The sequence below is a fragment of the Xylocopa sonorina genome, chromosome 8, assembly GCF_050948175.1.
Source record: "Xylocopa sonorina isolate GNS202 chromosome 8, iyXylSono1_principal, whole genome shotgun sequence".
NCBI classification, from domain to species: domain Eukaryota; kingdom Metazoa; phylum Arthropoda; class Insecta; order Hymenoptera; family Apidae; genus Xylocopa; species Xylocopa sonorina.
The window spans coordinates 10152798-10173544 of record NC_135200.1 but is presented as its reverse complement, the minus strand read 5'-3'; the positions used below and the strand labels follow the sequence as shown (position 1 = coordinate 10173544).

Below are 20747 nucleotides of genomic sequence, written 5' to 3'. Positions count from 1 at the left end.
GTACGAGCCAAGGTTTCCACGGAGCATAATCCCTTTATGGTTCCTTTATCACGATGACGTGCCTAGCCGGAGGAGCCACGGCCACCGCGAGCGAGGGCCCCCGCTCACTTTCTCCAATTTGTCATTCGCGCGTACGGAGACGGCGATATTGCGATATTAATTAATCTTCCGAGGTGGCGCGCGCGCAAACGTTCGCGTCCTCCATTCACGCCGCGGGATGCACCCGCGAGGTACCGCGAGTGCACGCGCGTGCACCAACGCACCGCTCTCGCGTTTCATCTCGTTTCGCGATAAGATCCGGAGCAGGTGGAGTGCCCAGCCGCGGTCCCTCTAGCCGTCCCTGGACCCGTCCGAACCTGTTGAACCGCGCAATTTTAACCCTGCGCCGAAGGACAGCCACGGGTGACAACAATTTGCGACCGCGGCGCTCGCGTTGCTCCTTTTCTGGCATCGATCGCGCTGATTGCACCGGCCGTGGATACATATGCATTCGATGTCCCGTCTACTGTTCTGCCGGATTAAACCTGGAAATACACGGGGGCCGGCTCGATCGAACAATGTGATTGATTCGATCGGACCGGAGACAAAGTGGACGAGGCAAATTACCAACCGATCGAACAATTTCAATGGTAATTTACACTGCTCACTTTGTATTCAATTTTGTCCAGTCGACCGCAATCTCACGATCCAAGTGGATCCGTATTTTCGCCTCGAGGTTTATGGACGGGGGCTCCGATTCGCTCGGTTGTTTCATACGATCGATACAGTCGCTACACTCGTTACCGTAACAAGTACTTGGAATCATTTTACGATATTAGAGCGAACTCTTTCCGAACGAATCCAAGGAAATTCGACGATCACAGGCAATTCGTGTTCTCATTGAAACTTCCATCTCCCAAATAACGGACTCCCACCGATTCGTCCCAGTTTCCCCGTGCCTTTTATCAACGGATCGAGAACGAGCGCGTAGTCGGCGTACCTTCAGCCACGCGTCTCGCCATTCATAGCGATGCACGTGCACCGCGAGGCCCGCGCAGACTTCGCGTAGATAAGATCGAGGACAGGTGGAAAGTTCCCGGCTCCCACGCGACTCCGCGTTTGACCGACGCGCTCGAGACAGCCCCGTGGACCGAGCATCCCGGGGATTAGGATTCGGAGTCCGACCACGCTCGACCCGTGATACCCGCGGCTATTCGAACGCGTCGAGGGAACAAGGACGTGAGAATGATCGAGCGTGGCGGCGGTGAAACTGGGTCGAGCCGATGTCGAAGGAGTATCGAGAACCCACCCGGGGTGCGCGCACGAAATAACCGGCGAGGGGAACCAGTTACGGCATTATCTTCTTGCTTTCGCTTCACGCAACCGCTGGTGGCGTGGAAACGAGAGAGAGAGAGAGAGAGAGAGAGAGAGAAAAAAAAAGGAGAACCGCCGGTCTTTACACCGTTCCACGCCGATGAAGAATGCAATCAGCGTTTTTATCCGTCGCCTACGTGTCTCGTTCGGGCGCGTTCGCTCGCGAATTGTTCGCCGTGCTTTACCGATGCCCGGAGTTTAATTGGATTATCAATCATGTCGCTTAGCCGGATGATCGATCGAGGTTTGATTCTTTCGTCGCCCGGGGACCTAATGACCGTCATTAGACTCCGCGAAGGTCGCCACGGATTTCTATTCGGTGATCTCATTGGCTGCTCGCGGACCGTGAACAAAGAAGGATATCGAGTCGGTTAATACACTCGCAACATTTTCTTCATCGTCTAAGTATACTTATTGAACGCTATGTTACGCGGAGAAAGACAGATTTGTCAATCGTTATTGAAGACAATCAAGGCACGAGTCAATTCTAATGATACAACTGGTACTCAAACTCGTACTGGTAACACATCACTGTTACGTTCAAGTGTACAGAGTTTCTTAAAAATCGTTTCATAAATTCACCGTGTACCCAGAGCAAAAATTCCTCATACCAGCAGATTGAAATGAGTTCCTCGAACGACTCCGTTCACCGCCGGTCTGAATAAAACAAAAACCAGCCCCAACACGGTTTATCCATTCTATCACGTCCCCTTGATCAATAAAATCCACCACCGATACCCCGCGAGCAGAGTCAACGATCTGCTCGGTACGATTACTCATCATCCTATATTGGAACCTCGGCCAGACCATATCCAGCCGACGAAAACACGGCTCCGCGGCGTCTCCAGGCCTCGTCGTCGCCGCGAAGGGACTCGTCGCGATCCCAGAGGCGGCTCATTGATGATTTCGGTCGGGTTTGGCCGTCGTAAACCGGCGGGGACCAGGCAAAATCGTGGCTGTCCCCTTTCTTGCGTGCATTACGGTACCGTGGCGGCCGGATTGTCGTCCGTGCCACGCAGACGGGGATCGCCGTTTCGCCGGTCGGATGAGTCATTACGCCGGGGTAGCGTAGCTTACATCGAACCGCAAATGACGCGAAAAACCGCCGACGAACCAGGGAAGACGTCTTGCTCCGGTGCGCCGGACCGTGAACGTTTTTGCCCGTAAAAATTGCCTCCGTCGTGGACGATTGACCATCGGAAATTCGAATACGATCGAGCCGCGATCTCTGCGCCCTGTACGTAATCGCGAGCAACATCCCTCCCTTTCCTTGTATCCGTCGATTTTTACGCGGTAACCGGTGAACTTCGCTTCTTCTACGCAGTTCCGAGTAGTTCTATGGTTATTCCGGGTAAAGGCGACAAATTTCCTCGAGTGTTGCACGTTCGACGTGTTATGACAAGATCGTTTCTTCGACTGGAAAGCGTGCAACCCGATTGGCAAGACAAGTTTTCCTTTTACTTCCCGTCTAGCCACCGAAAGCCTACTACGTTCGTTTATGCACCGTGTCTCGTACCACTACCCCGGGGCAAAAATGAAACGGAAAACTTCGACAGGAATTCTCCTCCACCGGTACACTTTCTATCCTCGAAATATTTTCCAATCGCAACAATATCCGTGTCGTACATTCTACGCCCACTAAACTCTCAAAAGTAACATTGCCTCGAACAAATTCAAGTCTGACATTTGAGACGGTGGTAGAATTTTCCAACGACTCTCACATCTCGAACATTGAGAGTCGAACTCGAAAGCAAGACGGAAAATTAGAGGTACAACGTTGCAAGTGTCCCCCATTAAGGGGTCCCTTGAAACGCAGACGCTGGAACACCGCGCAGCTTCCTGTCGCGAGGAACTACACGGGCTTCGGGACCGTTCTGGTATCGGTTGACCGGTTTAAAGGGAGCACGGACGTAAATAACATCTGAATGAATCACGTCCAACCAAAACGAATACGGGCAATCGCGTGTACATCCCCTTCCCCTCTTCAGGTCCCGTGTTCCTTCGGTGCGCCTTCTTTTTGCCCGTTCGAGGCTCCTCGCACGGCCCACTTCGCGCAGGACTACGAGGCCGTACGCGCGCGCTCGCGCGTATAAATAAACGCCTATACATTATTTATAAATCGCTTATGCACCGATCGTAAGGCCGGACAAGATCTAAGACCCGCGGAAAACAGAAATACAGATCCGCCGCGCCTTGTGATACCACCGCTGACCTGTCGACGACGAGCGGCTGAACGCGATATCTGGGAAACAAGGTCAGAAACTCATTGTTGCACCTATGCTGCTATAAATAGATCTCTTTTTATAGAAAATTCCTCGAATTTTTTATCACATTTCTCGTTCCTTATAAAAGTTAGCGTTGGATTAACGGAAAGCTTCAAAGGACATTTACTTTACGACCAGATATTCCCAGAGAAAATGTTACACGCCAAAAGAAAATTCCCAAAATCCACAAAGAAATCCCATGATCGTGCTCCAAACATCTCAGGACTGCCAGACCTCCGCGAGGTCATCGAGAAGCCGAACAATCCGGACCCGAAACGTTCGGGGCGGTGTAGGTATAACAGACAGCGAAACCTCAAAGAAAGCAAAGCTTCCTGTCCCTGTTGAGCGTCTGGTAGTTCCCGGAACTCGTGGCGTGCACCGAAAAAGGGAGAGAAGTCGGATCGAACGAACGGTGCTCGAGAATGCGCTCTAAATTGAAACGAGCCACGCGGTCGACGCGTCGCGAGACGTTCCTACGTTCGCCATGCGAGCGTAGGAAGTGCGTGCGACGTAAAAATCGCGGTGATACCATATGGTAACCACAATTAAATGTCCAACAGTTGTAATGGACAGAATTCTACAATACATTCTTCGACTTCTACGTTCCTCGAGAAAATTCTTGATACCCACGGCAAAGTTTGGTATCCAAAGCTCGGTTTACATTCCCCCGGTCGTCTGCAGCCACATCTGGAGCAGGGTTATTCTTGACATCGTCACCCACGAGTGTTCCCCCTTCCTTTTCTCGCGTTTCGAATCCAACCAAACATGCAATCCACGCGTAACGTACCTACACGTAGACCCTAACGAGACACCAGCCTCCATGTGGCGCCGATGTTCCAACGCCCCGCGAACATCGGGAAGCAAGCGTAGAAGAGGAACGTAACGAATCGACGTCGCTCCGATGGATTCACCGTGAACATTAATCAATAAGTAGAACTCAATCAACGGGGCTGGTAATGGAGTTTCTGGGGGACGAGAGCGGAAAGGGTGCGCGGATGTGGGGCGCGATCCCAACGATCAGAAATTATCCGCCCTGCGGCAGGAGCGGGCCCCCTTCGATCGTCCGGCAATATCTCATAGAGCAGCCGACCTGTGTTTAGCCTATCACGAACTGGATGTCCTTGTCGTGACCGTGAGGCTAATTGCCGGTGGTCAACGGGAGGACGAAAGCTCTGCCTGGCGGAGGATAAATAGCGACGATGGCGGTGACGCGACGCACGGGTGGAAGACGAAAATATCGCGTTGATCCCGGAGCTGGAGGGAGAGCGGATGTCGCCAAGAACGGTCGCTGGAGTTTGCTTTATTTTCCACGCCCGTTTCACCATCCATCATCGCCGGTCCTCCGAAAGGGACGTCGAAAGCCACGCTTATAAGCCTCGTGGATGGGAAAGATAGATGGCTCGGCTGCGTCGAGTTTTTAACTATGGTCCCTCCTCTCGGCCAGCCCCATGGCGGGGTGGATTTTTTTCTCAAGTGATCTAGGAAGCTTCGACAATCCAGGGACGACTTCGCGGAGCGAATTAACGTCTTATTAAAATTCAAAATAGAAATGTTACACTAGCAAAAGTTTAGATAAATTACGGAAAAGAGTTTTGAAAACACTACAAATCACGCTCGATATCAATGGACCATCGGCTCGAGTAAAAATGATAAATTACAGACGAGTGGTCGGTTCGAAGGGAGCTCGAGGAGAAATCATAAACTGGAGGTTCGCCGGGCTGAGCAAGAAGAAATCGAGTTGCAGGGCAGGGCAGGTAAGCTGCTCCGCTTCGTAACTACGCGGAAACCGCGTTACCAGGAACGAGAACTTCTCGTTAAGAAGGAACTCCGTAAATGTAAAGCCGCCCGGTACCGATCGCTCATTGACGTGGATCTAGCTGGATTTTCCTGGGAACAACGCGTACAGCTTCGAACGGTCCTCCATTCAAGAGTTTTATTTTCCATTAAGAATCGACCGTTTCGCCGTATGCAAAAAGTATAGATCGAGAAATGGAAGAACTTAATCAATCCTCTGTTGCAAATCGAATTATTATCTTTCTATTTGTCAATGTGAAATCCCATACCCGCAAACATCCCTTATATCATGTAATCCACAACCCCAAACCGAAACCACCCGAAATAAATTAGCGCCCTTGACACCGCGGCAACCGAATAACCAAATCTGCTCATCGAGAAAAGACAGGGTACGGACACGCGATAGAACCCGGTAGCCGAAGACTGGGCAGCCTCGAGGCGAGCGACAGGCGCGTTTTCAATGAAGTCCTTATAAAGGCAAAGGAGCGTGTGCGTGCGACGCGGCTTCTATGGCGAGGCACCACGGCGGAGGTTGAAGCGTGGAAAAACCGCGACGTTTCGAAGGAAAGGAGGAGAGTGGCCTCAGCGGCTTCCCAGATTCGATTAATCGCCTGGGGGCGATCGATCCGGGATGAATGCACCGCAAGGGAGGCCACCGACGGTGGCTTCCATTCACTAGGCGCGACCCGCCTGCGGAAAAGGTGGACGCTTTCGCGTTTCCAGCGTCGTCGCCGCGTCTGCGCGGGGCCATCGTACTCCTCCTTCTCTCTTTTTCTCTCCCCGTCTCTTTCCGTCGGGGCCCTGGCCCTCTGCGTACGGTAATACCGTTACAACTGGATGTCTTTACGATTTTCTGCGCCGGCCTTTTTGCCGCGCAGAACCGCGGATCGAGATCAACGATCGCGACACGCTCGATTCATAACGACCGTCGGGCCCCGTCCGTGGTCCCCGGAAAAACTGGACGAGTTCGCGTTAACTCTAATCGTGGCACGGGTAGACCACTGTTGTCCGCGTCTGTTTAGCCAGCGAGTCGATCGAGAAACTGTGCAAGTTCGCGACGTTGATGATGATGATGATGATGATGATGATGATGATGGTAATGATGATGATGATGATGATGATGATGATGATGACGAAGACGACGACGACGACGGCGATGATGGTGATGATGATAATAATAATGATGATCACGGGGACAGGAAGTATCAGAGCGCGAGGAGAGTTGTCTTCGAATTCAGAAGTATGCAGAAGTAACCGATAAAAGTTGCGACTCGTACGTGTGAATGAAGTTGAAAGTCGTTGTTAAGATCCGGGAAGACGTCCGCAGGAGACAGTGTACTTTTCACACGCGAATTGACAATTTCTTCTGTAGAATCGTTGCCGTTTTACATAACACGCAGCTACACGTAACCGTATTCCTTGTTCTCATGAAAGATTGAGAATCGAAATGATTAAACGAAAGCAGGAAAGCGCTACCTTGGTCGAATAGCAAGGCTATACTATCCGGTTGCAGACGAATGTAAACTGCAACCAAGTTGGCCGGCGAGCAGGCTCACCCACGGAGTAGCGATTTTTACCCCGTCGGACAATCCAGCTGTACGCGATAAAAACCCCTTTAGCGAACGTTCGCTACGTAACTGTAACCAGAAACTTGCCACGCTGTTGTTCCTTGACCCGTGGTTAGCCGGTTCGTGCTTGCAACCCGGTAGCAACGGTATTTCGCGAGCGTGTAATGGCGAGGTGATCGCGGATGGAAACGTTCGCGCGCGCGCGCGCGCGCGCCCGCTACGACCGGCGATTTAACGAAACGGACGACCGTTCGCCGAAAACCGAGCGGGGCCCTCGTTTCCGCGAGGCGAGAAAGAAGCATCAAGATCGGTATTGCCGATACGTCATACGAGCACCACCGGACGTAACAGTACTTCGCTCGTAGCCAGGCCTTCTCGTAAGCGACGTAAATATATGCGGCTAACAATGGACAGGTTACGCTCGAACGGTCCGCGGAAATGTTGTCCACGTAGCCGGGGACACGGGCGCAAGGTGGACGGGACAAAAGTTGCTCGGTGGACGGGACACAGAGGCGAGCCTAAAATTCTTCCCGCGGCGACCTTCTGCATACTGATGCCCTTTAAAGCGACGCAGTGTACCGCGGCGATCGTCGCGCGAGTGTTTCGCAGCCCCGCGATTCAACTTCCAAGATCGAGGCGCACCTTCGACGTTTCTAATTTCAAGGGGTTGGTTTATCCACGAATCGAATCGGTTTCGATTAATCGACGTAATCAGAAAATTCCATGTACGTATAGAATTGGATGCGCAACGAATGAACTTTGCTACGTTGATCTGCAAAGAGAAATTGAAGAACCGAAGGAAAGCTCGCGATCACGTTAACCTCCCATTATACCCGTACAAATGATCAACACCGAGGAATCAACGTCGAGCGGGGAGAATCTAATAGAAAGTCCCGCGACAGCTCACGCAAGAGAGGTATAACCATCGCGGGAACGGTAATTGTTTGCCTACTTCTTCTCGTCCGGTGAACGAAACGTTACACCGGTGCTGAAACGGGTATCGATATAGAATTCAGGCTCGAAACGCAACGAAGGGGGTAGTGCGTTCGAGAAACGGCGAGACGCGCAAGAAAGCACCCCGTTCCATCTTCCCCGCGAGGGACACCGTGTCCGCTTGAAAACCGTGGCCGTTTCTTCCCGGCGTGCGCAACGCGGACAGGTACTCGAAGCTTTTTTGCGATGTCGTGTTGCACGACACGACCTTTTCCGCGAGGCGAGCGCTCTCGATAACGATCTCTATTGCCTTGTCCATAAGATCATCAATAATTTGTCGTGACTCCGGCGAAAACGGCGGACCATCTTTAAAACCGGCTATATTTATGCCCGATTGGCACGCAGAGATCGCCAGCGTTATCGACGTCGCACGGTTCCATGCCTGGTACGTTCCTGCGCTCGGTTCACAGATAATCATCGAATTATAAATTGTCTCGCGAGAAGGTACAATGGAGCGGAGAGAAGTTGCCCGGCGATGGACTCCTTCTAATGAGGCGTTTAGATCCTTCTTTGATTTCGGCTCGATCGCGGATAACCTAACCTTTCAGGAGCTTATGTGGCTAACTTTTTTTAAGGGAATCGCGAATTCTAGCGAACATTCCGAGGATGGTGAATTCTCGAAACGAATCGCGAGAGAGTCGGTATTTCTAGAAATAATCATTCCAGTGAATTGTCTGTAGCGAAAATTCGAAGCGTAATAATTCTCACCGCGCAAGTTCCCTCAAACTGCGTAATCTCGTTATCAGACGCAGCAAAGAGATTTAATCGCGAGACGAAAAAAAGGACTATCATTACATACGGTTGTGCAATAACGCAAACGTTAATTATCAAGGAACGGAGGAATCATGAATCGCTGGTTGATCGCGAGCACCGTTAATTAATTGGATACGGGTTGATGCGTGCGTATTGGAAACAACATATCGGGCACAGCCGCGACAGGACAGTATCGTTACACTTCTCTTCTGTACAGGAAGTTTACGTTCCCAGACTTGTCTGGCTCCGCTTTGAATCAATAAGAATACAATGCATCAATGCACCGATAAACTTACGATAATAACGTGCTTTCATTGCCCGAACAACTATCTCACGATTGTGCTTCGCGGAGTCTTCCAGATTATTTCCCTATTAACAATGCTACGGGGCAAGTTTACCACTATCTCTCACGAACCGTTTCCACATTGAACCACGACTTTCGCACACGTATCAAAGATCGAACGTATCCGTAGAATTCCCATTGAAACACCACGAGACCCGAAAAACTTTTCTCTTTCAGCGAAGGAATTTCAAAAAATAGGAGAGTTACAGTGATACGTTCATACATAGCAACATCTACTTAGACGCGTTTAAAAACCAATGCAAACTAGAGTAGACGCGAATCAGGCGCATCGAGAGCGAAGAAGAGACAGGAATCTCGAAGGGAAGAGGAAGAGATGGACGGTACCGTAAGGCATCTCAAAATCGTTTCACCGGATCAAAATTTGAGGAGGGGAGGGGGCCCCGAGAGCGGGCACGAGAGAAAATTATTTCTCGAAGAGACCACTTACCGGGGCGCTCACGAAGAAGTAATCGAAGAGAAAATACGGAGCCGCGGGACCGATAATGGCCGGTCGGGTACAACGCCGGGCTCCGTCGAGCCCCCAGAAACAATAACGCGGGGTGCACGCCGCTCCGAATACCTCTATCGATCGTCTCTCGTTCGATCCCGGCTACTTTTCATCACTTTCTCACGTTGGGGCCGGCGGAATGCCAGCCGAACGGGAAGCCGCTGATTACAGGAATTAAAGCGCGAATCGAACCTCGGACCGCGCGAGGCAAATGATAATTAAACGCGCTTTAAACCGCGCTCGGACCCCGTTACGCGCGATTCGACGGAGTCGAACGCCGGGGATCGCTTCACGATCCGTTCGACTGCGTTTCGGGGAAATTACCCGAATTGCTTGGCATCATTTCCATACGGCGTTCCAAAGAATTCGTGGCATTCTGCGATATTCCTTTTTTTTGCATTTAGGGTGGAGGAGCTCGAATCTAAGATAATCGAACGCGCGTTACACGCGATTCGATGGAATTTCACGCGGGCTCTCCTTATGATCATTCGACTGTGTTTTGGGAAATTATCGATAATGCTCGGCGATTTTCACGCAGTGTTCTTTTACCGGGTGCTTAAGCGATAATTTGTGTGCGTTCTTACTCGGATCTAAGCCCGAATCGCGCGAGGAAATGATAATTAAGCGTCCGTTACTCGATTCAACGATCCGAGAATTCTCCGCAATTTATTCGGCTATGTTTTTGGGAAATTACAGCCAACCCTCGACAAGTTTAAGCAGCGATTGAAACACGTATAATTAACCATTCGATTGAGAGGATATTCTTGCACTTAAACTTTAATAGCTAACGGAGCTCGGTAGTGGAAGCAATTTATTTTTCGAGAGTTACTCGAGGGACACTTTATTGCGCGTTTCCCTCGTTACAACGTAATTAAACGTGAAAGGGAATCGATAACAGAGTCGCAACGTTTCCTTGTCGAAAGCATGACTGTCCAGCTTCGACAAACTACCGCGTCACGGTGAAGACAACACGCTGAAACGCTATGAATTATAATTAACGATCGGAACGTTATCAAAGATCCAATTAACCAGAACAATGTATATAAACGGACACGATGTTAGCTTTATGTAACGTAACTCAGGAACGTGTTCACCTCAAATTTATCGACGTATACGTACGCGTCTCGGGTAAAAACTGAAACCGTTAAACGTACAAATTTCATGCTCGAGCGGGACAGAGATCCATCTGGAAAACCAATTTGAAAACGTCCTCCGCGATACCCGAACCTGAATCCGGTGGGATAACCTTTAAGAACGATGGAATTGCCCTGGGACACGCGTTTCGCGTGTAACCACGCATTTCACCTGCACTTCCGCGATACTCGGTGCTCGTAGGAACGATCTCGCGAGAGCGGCCGCGAGAAACGCTGTAAAAGGTCAAATTCCTTCGATTCGAGGCTCTCCTCGTCAAATTACGAGAGCTGCGAGACGAAGAACCGTGCGACCGGATTGCGTATATGCATTCGTTATTTGCGGTTATACGGAGGACATTACGACGCAGAGGCTGGAAGAGAAAGGGAGAGAGGCGGCGAGGAAGGCGCAACGGGGAAGGCAGCCAGCCAGAAAGAGGAAGAGAGCCAGAGAATAAACCGATACGAAGAGATACCCGTGGTCCAGGCGAAAGCCGACGAGCCAACGACTCTCGAAAGGGCCTGTGTTGTTGGGGTGCCGGTGGAAGAGATGGCTGGAATGCACCGAGAACAGGTCGCAAGGCTGCCGACATTCCGAAATTTGCAACAGCCTCGAACCGAGGAACGTGTCCCATTGTACGCGGTACGAAATTGCCCTGGTCTCTGTCCGAAAACCGGGGGAAAGGAAGGGGAGAACCAGGGAATACGTTCTGCCCACCCTTCCGACGAAACCCGTATATACCAAGGGTTCACGCCAACTTCTTCGTGACCACCCCCTCCTTCTATTTTATTTTCAAGACCTTTCCGTGTGTGCTCACAATGAATGACCCGGTGTGGCGCGACTCTAAAGGAATGAAGGAGCTACTACAAATTGGAATTACGTAATGGTGGCTCCTGTACAGCTCGGTTGGCTAAATTGGAGTTTACGATACGGTAGAGCCTCGATTATCCAAATTAAACGTGGTACGTGCCGTACGAATTGTCCAATATTTCTCTTCTCTTCTGCGATACGGATATTAATGTTGTCTGGGAGAAAATTTAGATACTTCCGTCGGCTGATCGTTGCTTGTAAGCAATTAGATGGTATAACATAATGATTGGTTTGAAATAATTAAATATATCATAGTACGCTGTAATTTTTACGGTGCAAATTAGTTTAAATCGTGTACCGCTTTGTAACGATAAAAGTCACTGGTGTATTAGAATAAATAGGATAAATTATTCGATCGACGCAGACACAAGGATTAGCGAATGTTTTCGAACGGAAAACATCGAGAAGGAAAATCAATATCCACCGGGTTTCACGCGGTGTGCAATTTTCCCGGCGTCATTAATGGAAACCAGAAACGCCGCTCGTTATTCATCGCGCCGGCTATACGTTTCTCGTAACCGCAAAATGCGTCTACCTATTCGAAACCCCCCTTTTTGCGCCGAATCGATAAAAGCGGACAAAAATACGCGAACCACGGTATAGAAAACGAATAATCGCGCGGAGGAATGCAAAAAAAAAGGAAAAAAGGAGAACGAGGTAAAAACGAAAACCCGAGAGCCAGACGAAACAAAGAGGAAAATAATGTCCTCTTATCTGGCGAACTTTAGCGGAGAACCGTTTCGCGATATTAACATACAAGCATAATACATATATGTATATATATATATATATTACATACGTGTTCTGGCGCTGCCATCTCGACGGTACCGTACGATCTGCAGCGTGAATTGATTTTTAACGCTTTTATTTTGCAGACCCCCACCCCTAACCCCGAGAGTTTTGCCCAGGCTTTTACGAGGCAATTTTGCTCATCGACGAGTACGCCGGGGCCCCGTTGTAAATAAAAACCACGGCAGAAGGAAGAAAACCGTACTATAAAGATTCTTGTTCCTCTTCTTTTAGCGTCCCCTATCTCGCACCGCGTGCCACGTATTTATACATGTATACCTACTTATATTTCGCGCGCGTTCCTTTGTAAATTACTATTACGATTCAATCGAAACTGGAGGCTCGTCGAGCGATACGAAACAAGGGTAAGGATAAACCGAAGAACTGTTCTTCATTTAACTAACCCCTCGACCGAGGGGGAAGCTTCCAACTGTCGATCGAAAACTATGGACCTCGTGATTCATCGAGATTTACTCGGACGATAAGTTCGTCGGCAATTTATCTCTCCGATGCGAAACTTAAACGTACCGTTAAGTATTTCGTTTACGGAGGTTTATCGAGGAATTTAAAATTCAATACGCCGCGCACGGCCGAGCCGGCCGATCATAATGCCGGCTCGACTCGAAGGCTCGAATCGCGGGATAATTAATCGCGTACACTGAATCACGACGGGCGAGCCGCTATCGACGCGACGAAAGTTGAAAAGGGAGGCTACGGCACGGTGGCCGCCGGCTGAAAACCGTTCGTTCCGCGGACTAATCGCGTTCACCGTGCACGCTCATCTTACATAACATCGACGTCTCACGGCAGGACCTTCGTCCTTCTGCCCGGTCCCGATCACGGGCAAGGAATTCGAGGGCGAGCAAGAAAGAGAAAATATGCCGGCTCGCGATGGGCCGAGCGTATATACGCACGCTTGGGACCGACAGAGACGGAGACGGATACGCGGCAGACGAGGGACAGAGACGAACGAGAAGAGGAGGAAGGACGAACGAGACGAAGAGAAAGAGGGAGGACGCGTGAACAAGCAAGACGCGCGTAACCAGAGAGAAAGAGAGAAAGAGAGTCCATCAAGCAAAACTCACCCTGTTGCATTCCAGAGCCTCCGCGCTGTGCTCCTCCTTCTGCTTGAAGCAGCTGCTGCACTTGCTCTTGTTGAATATGTTCGGCGCGAACTTCCTGCACTCGGCGCCGGTGCCACGGACGCCCGCCGTGCCGCCCGACATCGCGACACGTGCGAATTAGCCGCGACGACCGGACAGCAGCATCTCGTTCGTCCTCTTGCTCCCCTTCTTTTCTTTTCTTCTGTTTTTTTCACCTCTTGCTTTCCTCGTCACCGTTCACCGCGGCACACGAGAACGCACCGTATTCCCTCGCGGTCCGAACGCGGAACAGTTTTCTTCACGCGCGATTTTCGGTCCGCGCGAACCACCCGCGCACCGATCACTCCGCTACGTTAACGGGTCGGAGTTGACAGAACCTCGTATTCTCGTTTTCGCAGGAGAAAAGATATATCCCCGATTTCGATCTGCACCGCGAGCCCAAGTTCGTGACACGACCGGGAATCGAGCGTCTGTCAAAACGTTCACCTCTCGCAGGTTGCGCAGGGCGTAGCGCGCGAATCCGCGTCCACGTACGAACGAAGTTACTCTCGCGACGGTCGCTCGTAACCGGAAGAAAACTCCGATACGGTTCCCTGCTCGTTGTTTACGTTTACGCCCCGCGGGGAATTGTACGTGCTCGACGGCTCTCGAATTTCGTAACGCAGAAGAAACGGGTGCGTCGCGCTCTTCTGTGTTTACAGTGCGTTTATGTCACACGATAACACGTGCGCACGTATACCGCCGTCGACATTGACTCGAATCGATGAAACATCCGTCCGAACGGTACACGGCGAGGTGACTGTTCCCCGATTGGCGTTTACTCTGACGGTCGAACGGGGTTGTTGACAATTGTTCCTTTAAACACGGTACTCTGTTCGTCGCGAGCACGTGGATTATACGCGGCACTCCGGAATCACACGAATCTATTAATAGACACACTGGCATGCACCGTAAGTTAACATGTCACAGCACCGTTCACCGATCCTGTTCGATTTATCCGAGGTGAATCGAACGTTAAAAACGCACGTGCGTGCTCCGATTGGTCGATCGGGGGACGACCACTTCTTACGACCACTGAGAGAGCTCGCCTCGGATATATTGAAACGTGGCCGCGATGTAATTATTTGGCTGGCACGGTTCGCGATCTACCGATGGTAGCACCGTGGGCACCACGATCCTTACGTACGCTTACGTACCTTTGCCGAGTGTCACTGCGACGATACCGCGACACGACCCGAAATACTGCACACGCGACCACTACGGTAACAACGGACACGGCGACGACGACACTCGAGCACACTTACGACACGTCCCGTTGTGCTCTCCATGACAGAACGCTCTCGCGGACGTCCATCTGCGATCTGGCCCGTTTAACTCGGCCCGTATGCCGACCGCAGCGCTCACTCTCGCTCGATCGACCGCAGCACGCCTCGTCCGGCCCTCTACTACGCCGGCGCGAAACTGGACCCTCCTTCGCCCGCTGGAACGCGCATAGCGCCGGCGTAATAATTTCAACGAACGATTTCGCGTTTGTCTTTTATCTGCCTGTTTTTCTTTTACACGCTCGTTATCGTTTATTCTGTCGCTTTTACTATACAGATTTTTCGGTAGTTTAGATATGCACGAAACGGCGCACGACAATCTTTTAAAGAAAAAGTATCGATAAGCATATTTGTTCGGGTTCGAACTTTACCGAATACTCGATACATATTTGAAGTAAACGATAAACAATTGTTTGAGCTCTTTCTAAGGAATCGCGTGTATGTATCGGATAAATATTTCGCAATAAAACATCGGGGCTAAACACGATCGATTGACAAACTTCAATTGCCTTTTGGCAAACAGTATAAATTCTAAGAAATTGTTGTGTCATGAACGATAATTTGTATCGATTAATGTAACGAACGTTCGAGCGTGAAGTCGTGGTTAAAATTCTGTCAAATTCGTGACTACGGGTAGAGATAAAGAAATTTCTGGAGATGTACCTGAAATAATGTTCCCTTGATATGACTTATCGCAGAAATTGGTAATTCGGTTGTTATTCAGTATTGCTTGCTAAATACCTTACTCCTACGGGACACAAGTATGGCACTTCGCGATTGTATGTCTGAATTTAATAAAATATCGAGGGAAACGTATAGAACAGATATTCCACTTTATGAAGAAGCACGTTTGAACAAACTCAAAATGCAAACTACGGCTTAAGTCGTGCAACTGCTTAAATAGAATCAGCTGATTTTTGCATCCGGTTCGATGTTCGAGATTTCTTTTCCGGTTCATCCAGTCCAGTGTTCTAGTGTTTGGAAGACTGACTGTAAAGATGGTAGATGAAGCTGGTGACAGGTTCGTAGGCGAAATTATTTTCGGCTTTTTACACGAAATCAAATATATCTAACTGTCGTCAATAAGCTTAACACGAACCGATATACAATGGGATAATATTTCCCTTGAAATAAGATTAACCTCTCATCCATTCCCTGGAATTCAAGAGATTAATCTTTCATAATCTCTGCTAGATGTCCATGAATATTTTACTAACCCGCAAATTTCCGTTTTAAGAAGAAACTGGAAGCGATTTTTATAATAAAGATTCACTATTTTTATACATTGCGTTCATTATTACTATAAATTTCTTGCATCTCCAGTCAGTTTCAGTGATGCTTTTCAATAATTAAAAAATGTATATTTGATAAATTCTGCAACAATCTAATAAAATGTTATTTGAGCATATAACATTAAAAATAAAATTGTTGTCTCTGTAAGAATTGTGTTTGTATTCAAACAAACCAGACACAGATTAATTCTAATCAAGATCTTATATAACACATAAAAGAGTTAACTTGCGATAAAGATCATACTGTTCAATTTATATTGTTCGAATGATCTGTAAAAATAGATTCGAGCCTTTCAAAAAAGTGTACAATTTGGATATATTCGAGTGATTGAAATGATAATATTGTTTTAATAGGGATCATGTTAATCGTGTTTGTCTACAATTGATGTATTGATGCTTCGAGTGAAAAATATTAAGTTAAACATTAAATACAAATTTTTACAGGGATGATTCCTCAAATGTTGCCATTATCAGAGAGGTGTATGACAATGAAAATGCACATGAAACATTTGAGTATGAATTAGAAAGAGCTTTAGAGTCTGAATGCAGCTTAATCGTCATCGAACCATCCAAACTAGGTGATGAAACCTCCAGATGGATAGCAGTAGGAAACTGTCTTCATAAGACTGCAGCTTTGTCAGGCCTCGCTGCCATAACCACAGGTTTCTAGAACTTATATTTTATGTTCCATACATTTAAGTGTTATTATTTATTAAAAATATCGTGCTATTTGTTTTACAGGTCTGATTTGGGGTGACCGACCCTACATTTGTGGTCCACTAGGTTTTATATCTATAATATCCTGTGGACTTTATACTGTTTCTTGGCAGTTTGATCCATGTTGCCAATATCAAGTTGAAACAGATACAAGTAAGCTACCGCACGTAGAACTGTTAGCTGTGTTAGGACCATCGTCGCCAACCTTTCTCGTCAGAAAAGATGATACGAGAAGAAGAATTCTTCACACGACCATTACATTAGTAGCACTCAGCATCAGTGCCTGGAGAGTTTATCAGGCATTCAAATGAAATGTTCACTATCAGAAAGAAAGAATCTGAGTTGTAAAAAACACAGTAAGGTAGGCCAATACGATGTATTGTACGTGATCGTAATAAGGCCTAGCATATAGAAGTCTATGAATTATAATTTTCATGTATAATTCGTGGGGATTGTTGAGTCGCGAGAATCTCTTTTTGTTTGATGTTTATCTTTCTTTTATGTTTTGACGCTACCTCGTAGGTGGATGCTGATTTTACAATAAAAGGGGAAATACATATAACAAGACAGACTAAAGGAAGCTTGTTCTAAGAACATTTTCGATCTAAAACACAATGTTTCTTATGACTCCATATTATTACTCTTTGATCTCCATCTTGTTGATTATGTCACAGTTAATATTAACGCAAAAAAAGACACAGTCGTATTCACACAGTCATCGCTTAAGTCTTAAGTGATATAACTACTGATATAAGTGTTCTTAGAGTTATGCAAAATTGCAATCTTACACCTGGAAAGTTGGATTTAGAACTATATTTTTAGATTGTAAATAAAGTAGATAGAATACACTGCATATGATACATTAATGAGAATGTTGCCTAGATTTTCTCACCCATTGATATCTTTCAAAAAAGATACCAAACCCGTAAAACACACTATTAAGAATACTTCATTTTAATTTTATTATTATTTGGCAAAATTTTTATTATAATAAATATAAATATATATATGTAACTTTTGTTCATTATATAAAACTCTTGTCACATAATATACGAGCACGTGGGATGTCAAAAATTTCTGACATCAACATTCCTACAAGTAAATAATGGTAAACAGTATGTAATGTAACGTAAAAAATTTATTGTTTTAAGTTACGTAACGTATCTCTCTTTTTTTTCTCAAAAAATTCTTGTATCTACTTGTATATACAGATAGAAATGTGAAAACTAAGCAACATCTCCCATGGTTTACTACAGTATAATTATACAGCAGGCATACAAACATTGTTATGTACACACATAAGTAAGTAATCCTACTACTTTAAAAACATTAAGTACTGTATATCTTCTTTTTTTTAACATACAAAAATATACAACTTATTTAAACCAATGTGTTTTCTAACATTCATCTACTTAGTTCTGATATTAAGAAAGTCTAGATAACAAAGAAGAAATGAAAGAAAATAAAATTAGCAGCTTGATATGTTTCACATAAGATGTCTTTACATAATACCTTTTATTAAATAAATTCAAGATCAAATTTATCTATATCATTATTATATATTGTTCATATCTTATGCACAATACAAACACATACTTTGTTATATTCACATGAGTACGTATGCGCTTGTACATTTCCTTTTAGTTGCATTAACATCAGTTAATTTTTTAAATATTAATAATATAACAAATTGAATTAAAAAAAAAAGAAATACTAAATATTACTGAGATAAATAACGAAAGTTCAAATATAAATGTTAATAATCCTGCCATGACAGCAAATTTCGTATCAATTTCTGTACATTAATATTTTAAATGTCTCAATGATCAGCCAAATATTTCTCATGCTACAATGATTATACAGGTATATAAGAAGATATGCAATAAAGTATCATATGGATAAAGATATCATTTTAACGAATGGTGTGTTAGATGAATTTATTGTTCTGTGTCATTTACAACTTAAAAAGGTCTTTCCTCCTCCGCATTTTCAAGCATTTATTTTTTACTCTATTACATTCATTTTATACATTTTTATATATTTTAAAGTTCCAGTTTTTGTGCATTTGTGAAACAAAATTTCAAAGTAATTACTTATTATTGTATAACTTTTTAAGTTTTAAGTGACACATGTATTCGAATGTGCTTCAGTCTCAATTCCATTAAAACGTTTGTAGTATTAAAATGTATATAATGTAAACATATTCCACTACTGAGTGGCATAATAATAAAGTATAGTTTGAATATAACTTCGTTTATATTGTATTCTTTAAACATATTTACCTTTAAAAAAAATACTATTAATTTTTGTTGTGAGGCTCAATTTAATAAAATGTACATGTTAGTTTATTTATAATACCCTAGCACCACACGTAAGTAACAATAAATAACAATATACAAACGTGAAAACCGATGTGCTTTTCATACTATATAACAAGTGCAAAATAGTTACATATATATTGTAGTATGTTATTTGCTGTAATCATGCACTAGATGTTATTCTTCTTTTGCTGTCTTTCTGGCTCGTCTTTGCATTACCCAAAAATATAATAAAGGACATAATGTTCGCAAATATAACGCAAGTTTTGGACTAAGTGGAGTTATTATTACATCTTTCTCTTGTTTTAATACTGCCTTTAAAATGCGATTTGCAACATATTCTGGAGAATATCCCTCTTCTGTTGTTTTATCCATTACTGTAATACATTTATTTTGTATTAGTAATTATTTTTTACTAAAAGTAAATCTCTTGTTTACCAACCTCCATAAACTTGTCCATTGCCAGTTAACGCATTGAGAGAAAGAGAAGTTTTTATATAGCCAGGACTAATAACTGTAACTTTTATATTCTGATCAGCTAATTCTGCTCTACAACTATCATACCAGGCTTGCAACGCATGTTTAGAAGCTGCGTATGCAGATCTGAAACATCAATTGGAAAATGTTTCTTCCTTTCTTTTTGATTCTACAATAATACAAAAAGCTCTCCATTTAGATATAAAATATTCTAACCTATATGGAATTGAAATTCTGCCTTGTATACTACTGACACAAACTATATGACCTGACTGCTGCTTTATCATGTGTGGAAGAACGGCTGTAGAATCAGAAATTTTTTTAAGGAAAATTGACTTGATATTTCACATATCATTCTTCGATAAAAGATTACCTTTTGCCAAAGCAATTTGAGCAAAATAATTTGTGAGCATTACTTTTATATCTACATCTACATTGGTATTAATTACTTCTCCTCTATAGGAAATACCAGCATTATTAATCAAGATATCAATTTTTCCATGAATATCAATTATTTTTGCAACCTCAGATTGTAAGGAATTAATATCAGTTAAATCCAATGGCAAAATTACAGGAAGATGAGTTGGTACTGTCTAAAAATTAAACTTGATAGTCAGTAACAAATCTGAAAGAAATGGTTGTTAATGAATTCTAACGTACAGCATGGATATTCAATAAGTCATTTTTCACTCTCTTCAGTTCCTCTTTTCTTCTGGAAATTAAAATCACTTTACAACCGCAAGCATAGAAAGTGTGTGCCAATGCTTCTCCCAATCCAGAACTGGCCCCAGTTATTATCACAACCTAGAGTTAAAATTGAAATATAGAAAAAACATTCTTCAGATTTACGAAACAGAAAAATCATTACCTTATCATTAAGCATACGTTTCCTTCGTTTTTGTTGCATGATATCAACAAAATGATATATTAACCATGGAATAGTAATGGGAAAGCCAAATAATTGGAATAACCACCATATAAAGCGCCAACCAGGTAATGATTCTTCCTTCATACTTTCAAATATTTACTAATAATTTTTCTAAAAGACTGGCAGCTATCAATATTCAATAGAAGTGACTGTGAAATGTACAAAGTCAAAATTATTATCATACAGGAAATACAAACAAGAGCATACAATCATTCCAACCAAAC

General features: G+C 45.3%; 3 protein-coding genes across 7 annotated transcripts in view; 1 reads left to right on the top strand and 2 right to left on the bottom strand.

The window, feature by feature from the left end:
* Positions 1–14024, bottom strand: part of Osp (myosin phosphatase Rho interacting protein outspread) — a 172431-nt gene extending 158407 nt beyond the window's left edge. For all 4 annotated transcript variants that reach the window (XM_076899637.1, XM_076899638.1, XM_076899639.1 and 1 more), the window contains exon 1: positions 13452–14024. In XM_076899637.1, coding sequence (XP_076755752.1) covers positions 13452–13592 — 141 coding nt within the window. In that variant the 5' untranslated portion in view covers positions 13593–14024. The remainder of the gene's footprint in view (positions 1–13451) is intronic.
* Positions 14025–15675: 1651 nt separating this feature from the next.
* On the top strand, positions 15676–17977 carry Pmi (Transmembrane protein Pmi). 2 transcript variants are annotated; one of them, XR_013102107.1, is made up of 4 exons: positions 15676–15812; positions 16528–16745; positions 16825–17161; positions 17323–17977. XR_013102107.1 is itself a non-coding variant. In XM_076899128.1 (3 exons), exons 1-3 carry the CDS (start codon positions 15790–15792, stop codon positions 17109–17111), a joined length of 528 nt encoding a protein of 175 aa, XP_076755243.1. In that variant the 5' UTR covers positions 15676–15789; the 3' UTR covers positions 17112–17977. The 2 variants fall into 2 exon arrangements, 1 of the variants encoding a protein (XP_076755243.1); XM_076899128.1 differs by having other exon boundaries at positions 16825–17977.
* Positions 17978–19219: 1242 nt separating this feature from the next.
* On the bottom strand, positions 19220–20688 carry LOC143426304 (dehydrogenase/reductase SDR family protein 7-like). Its single transcript, XM_076899675.1, has 6 exons — positions 20464–20688; positions 20256–20399; positions 19969–20188; positions 19812–19896; positions 19561–19721; positions 19220–19495 (listed from the first exon to the last, which is right to left on the bottom strand). Exons 1-6 carry the CDS (start codon positions 20605–20607, stop codon positions 19296–19298), a joined length of 954 nt encoding a protein of 317 aa, XP_076755790.1. The 5' UTR covers positions 20608–20688; the 3' UTR covers positions 19220–19295.
* Between the last annotated feature and the right edge of the window lie 59 nt (positions 20689–20747).

Bases quoted from the DNA above. Each gene is read 5' to 3' on its own strand.
- Pmi (XM_076899128.1), top strand. From the start codon at position 15,790: ATGGTAGATGAAGCTGGTGACAG. The intron at 15,813-16,527 runs GTTCGTAGGCGA...AAATTTTTACAG, and splicing joins GTAGATGAAGCTGGTGACAG to GGATGATTCCTCAAATGTTG. The intron at 16,746-16,824 runs GTTTCTAGAACT...TTTGTTTTACAG, and splicing joins CCTCGCTGCCATAACCACAG to GTCTGATTTGGGGTGACCGA.
- LOC143426304 (XM_076899675.1), bottom strand. From the start codon at position 20,607: ATGAAGGAAGAATCATTACCTGGTTGGCGCTTTATATGGTGGTTATTC. The intron at 20,400-20,463 runs GTAATGATTTTT...TTTTAACTCTAG, and splicing joins AACGTATGCTTAATGATAAG to GTTGTGATAATAACTGGGGC. The intron at 19,496-19,560 runs GTTGGTAAACAA...AATGTATTACAG, and splicing joins CAATGGACAAGTTTATGGAG to TAATGGATAAAACAACAGAA.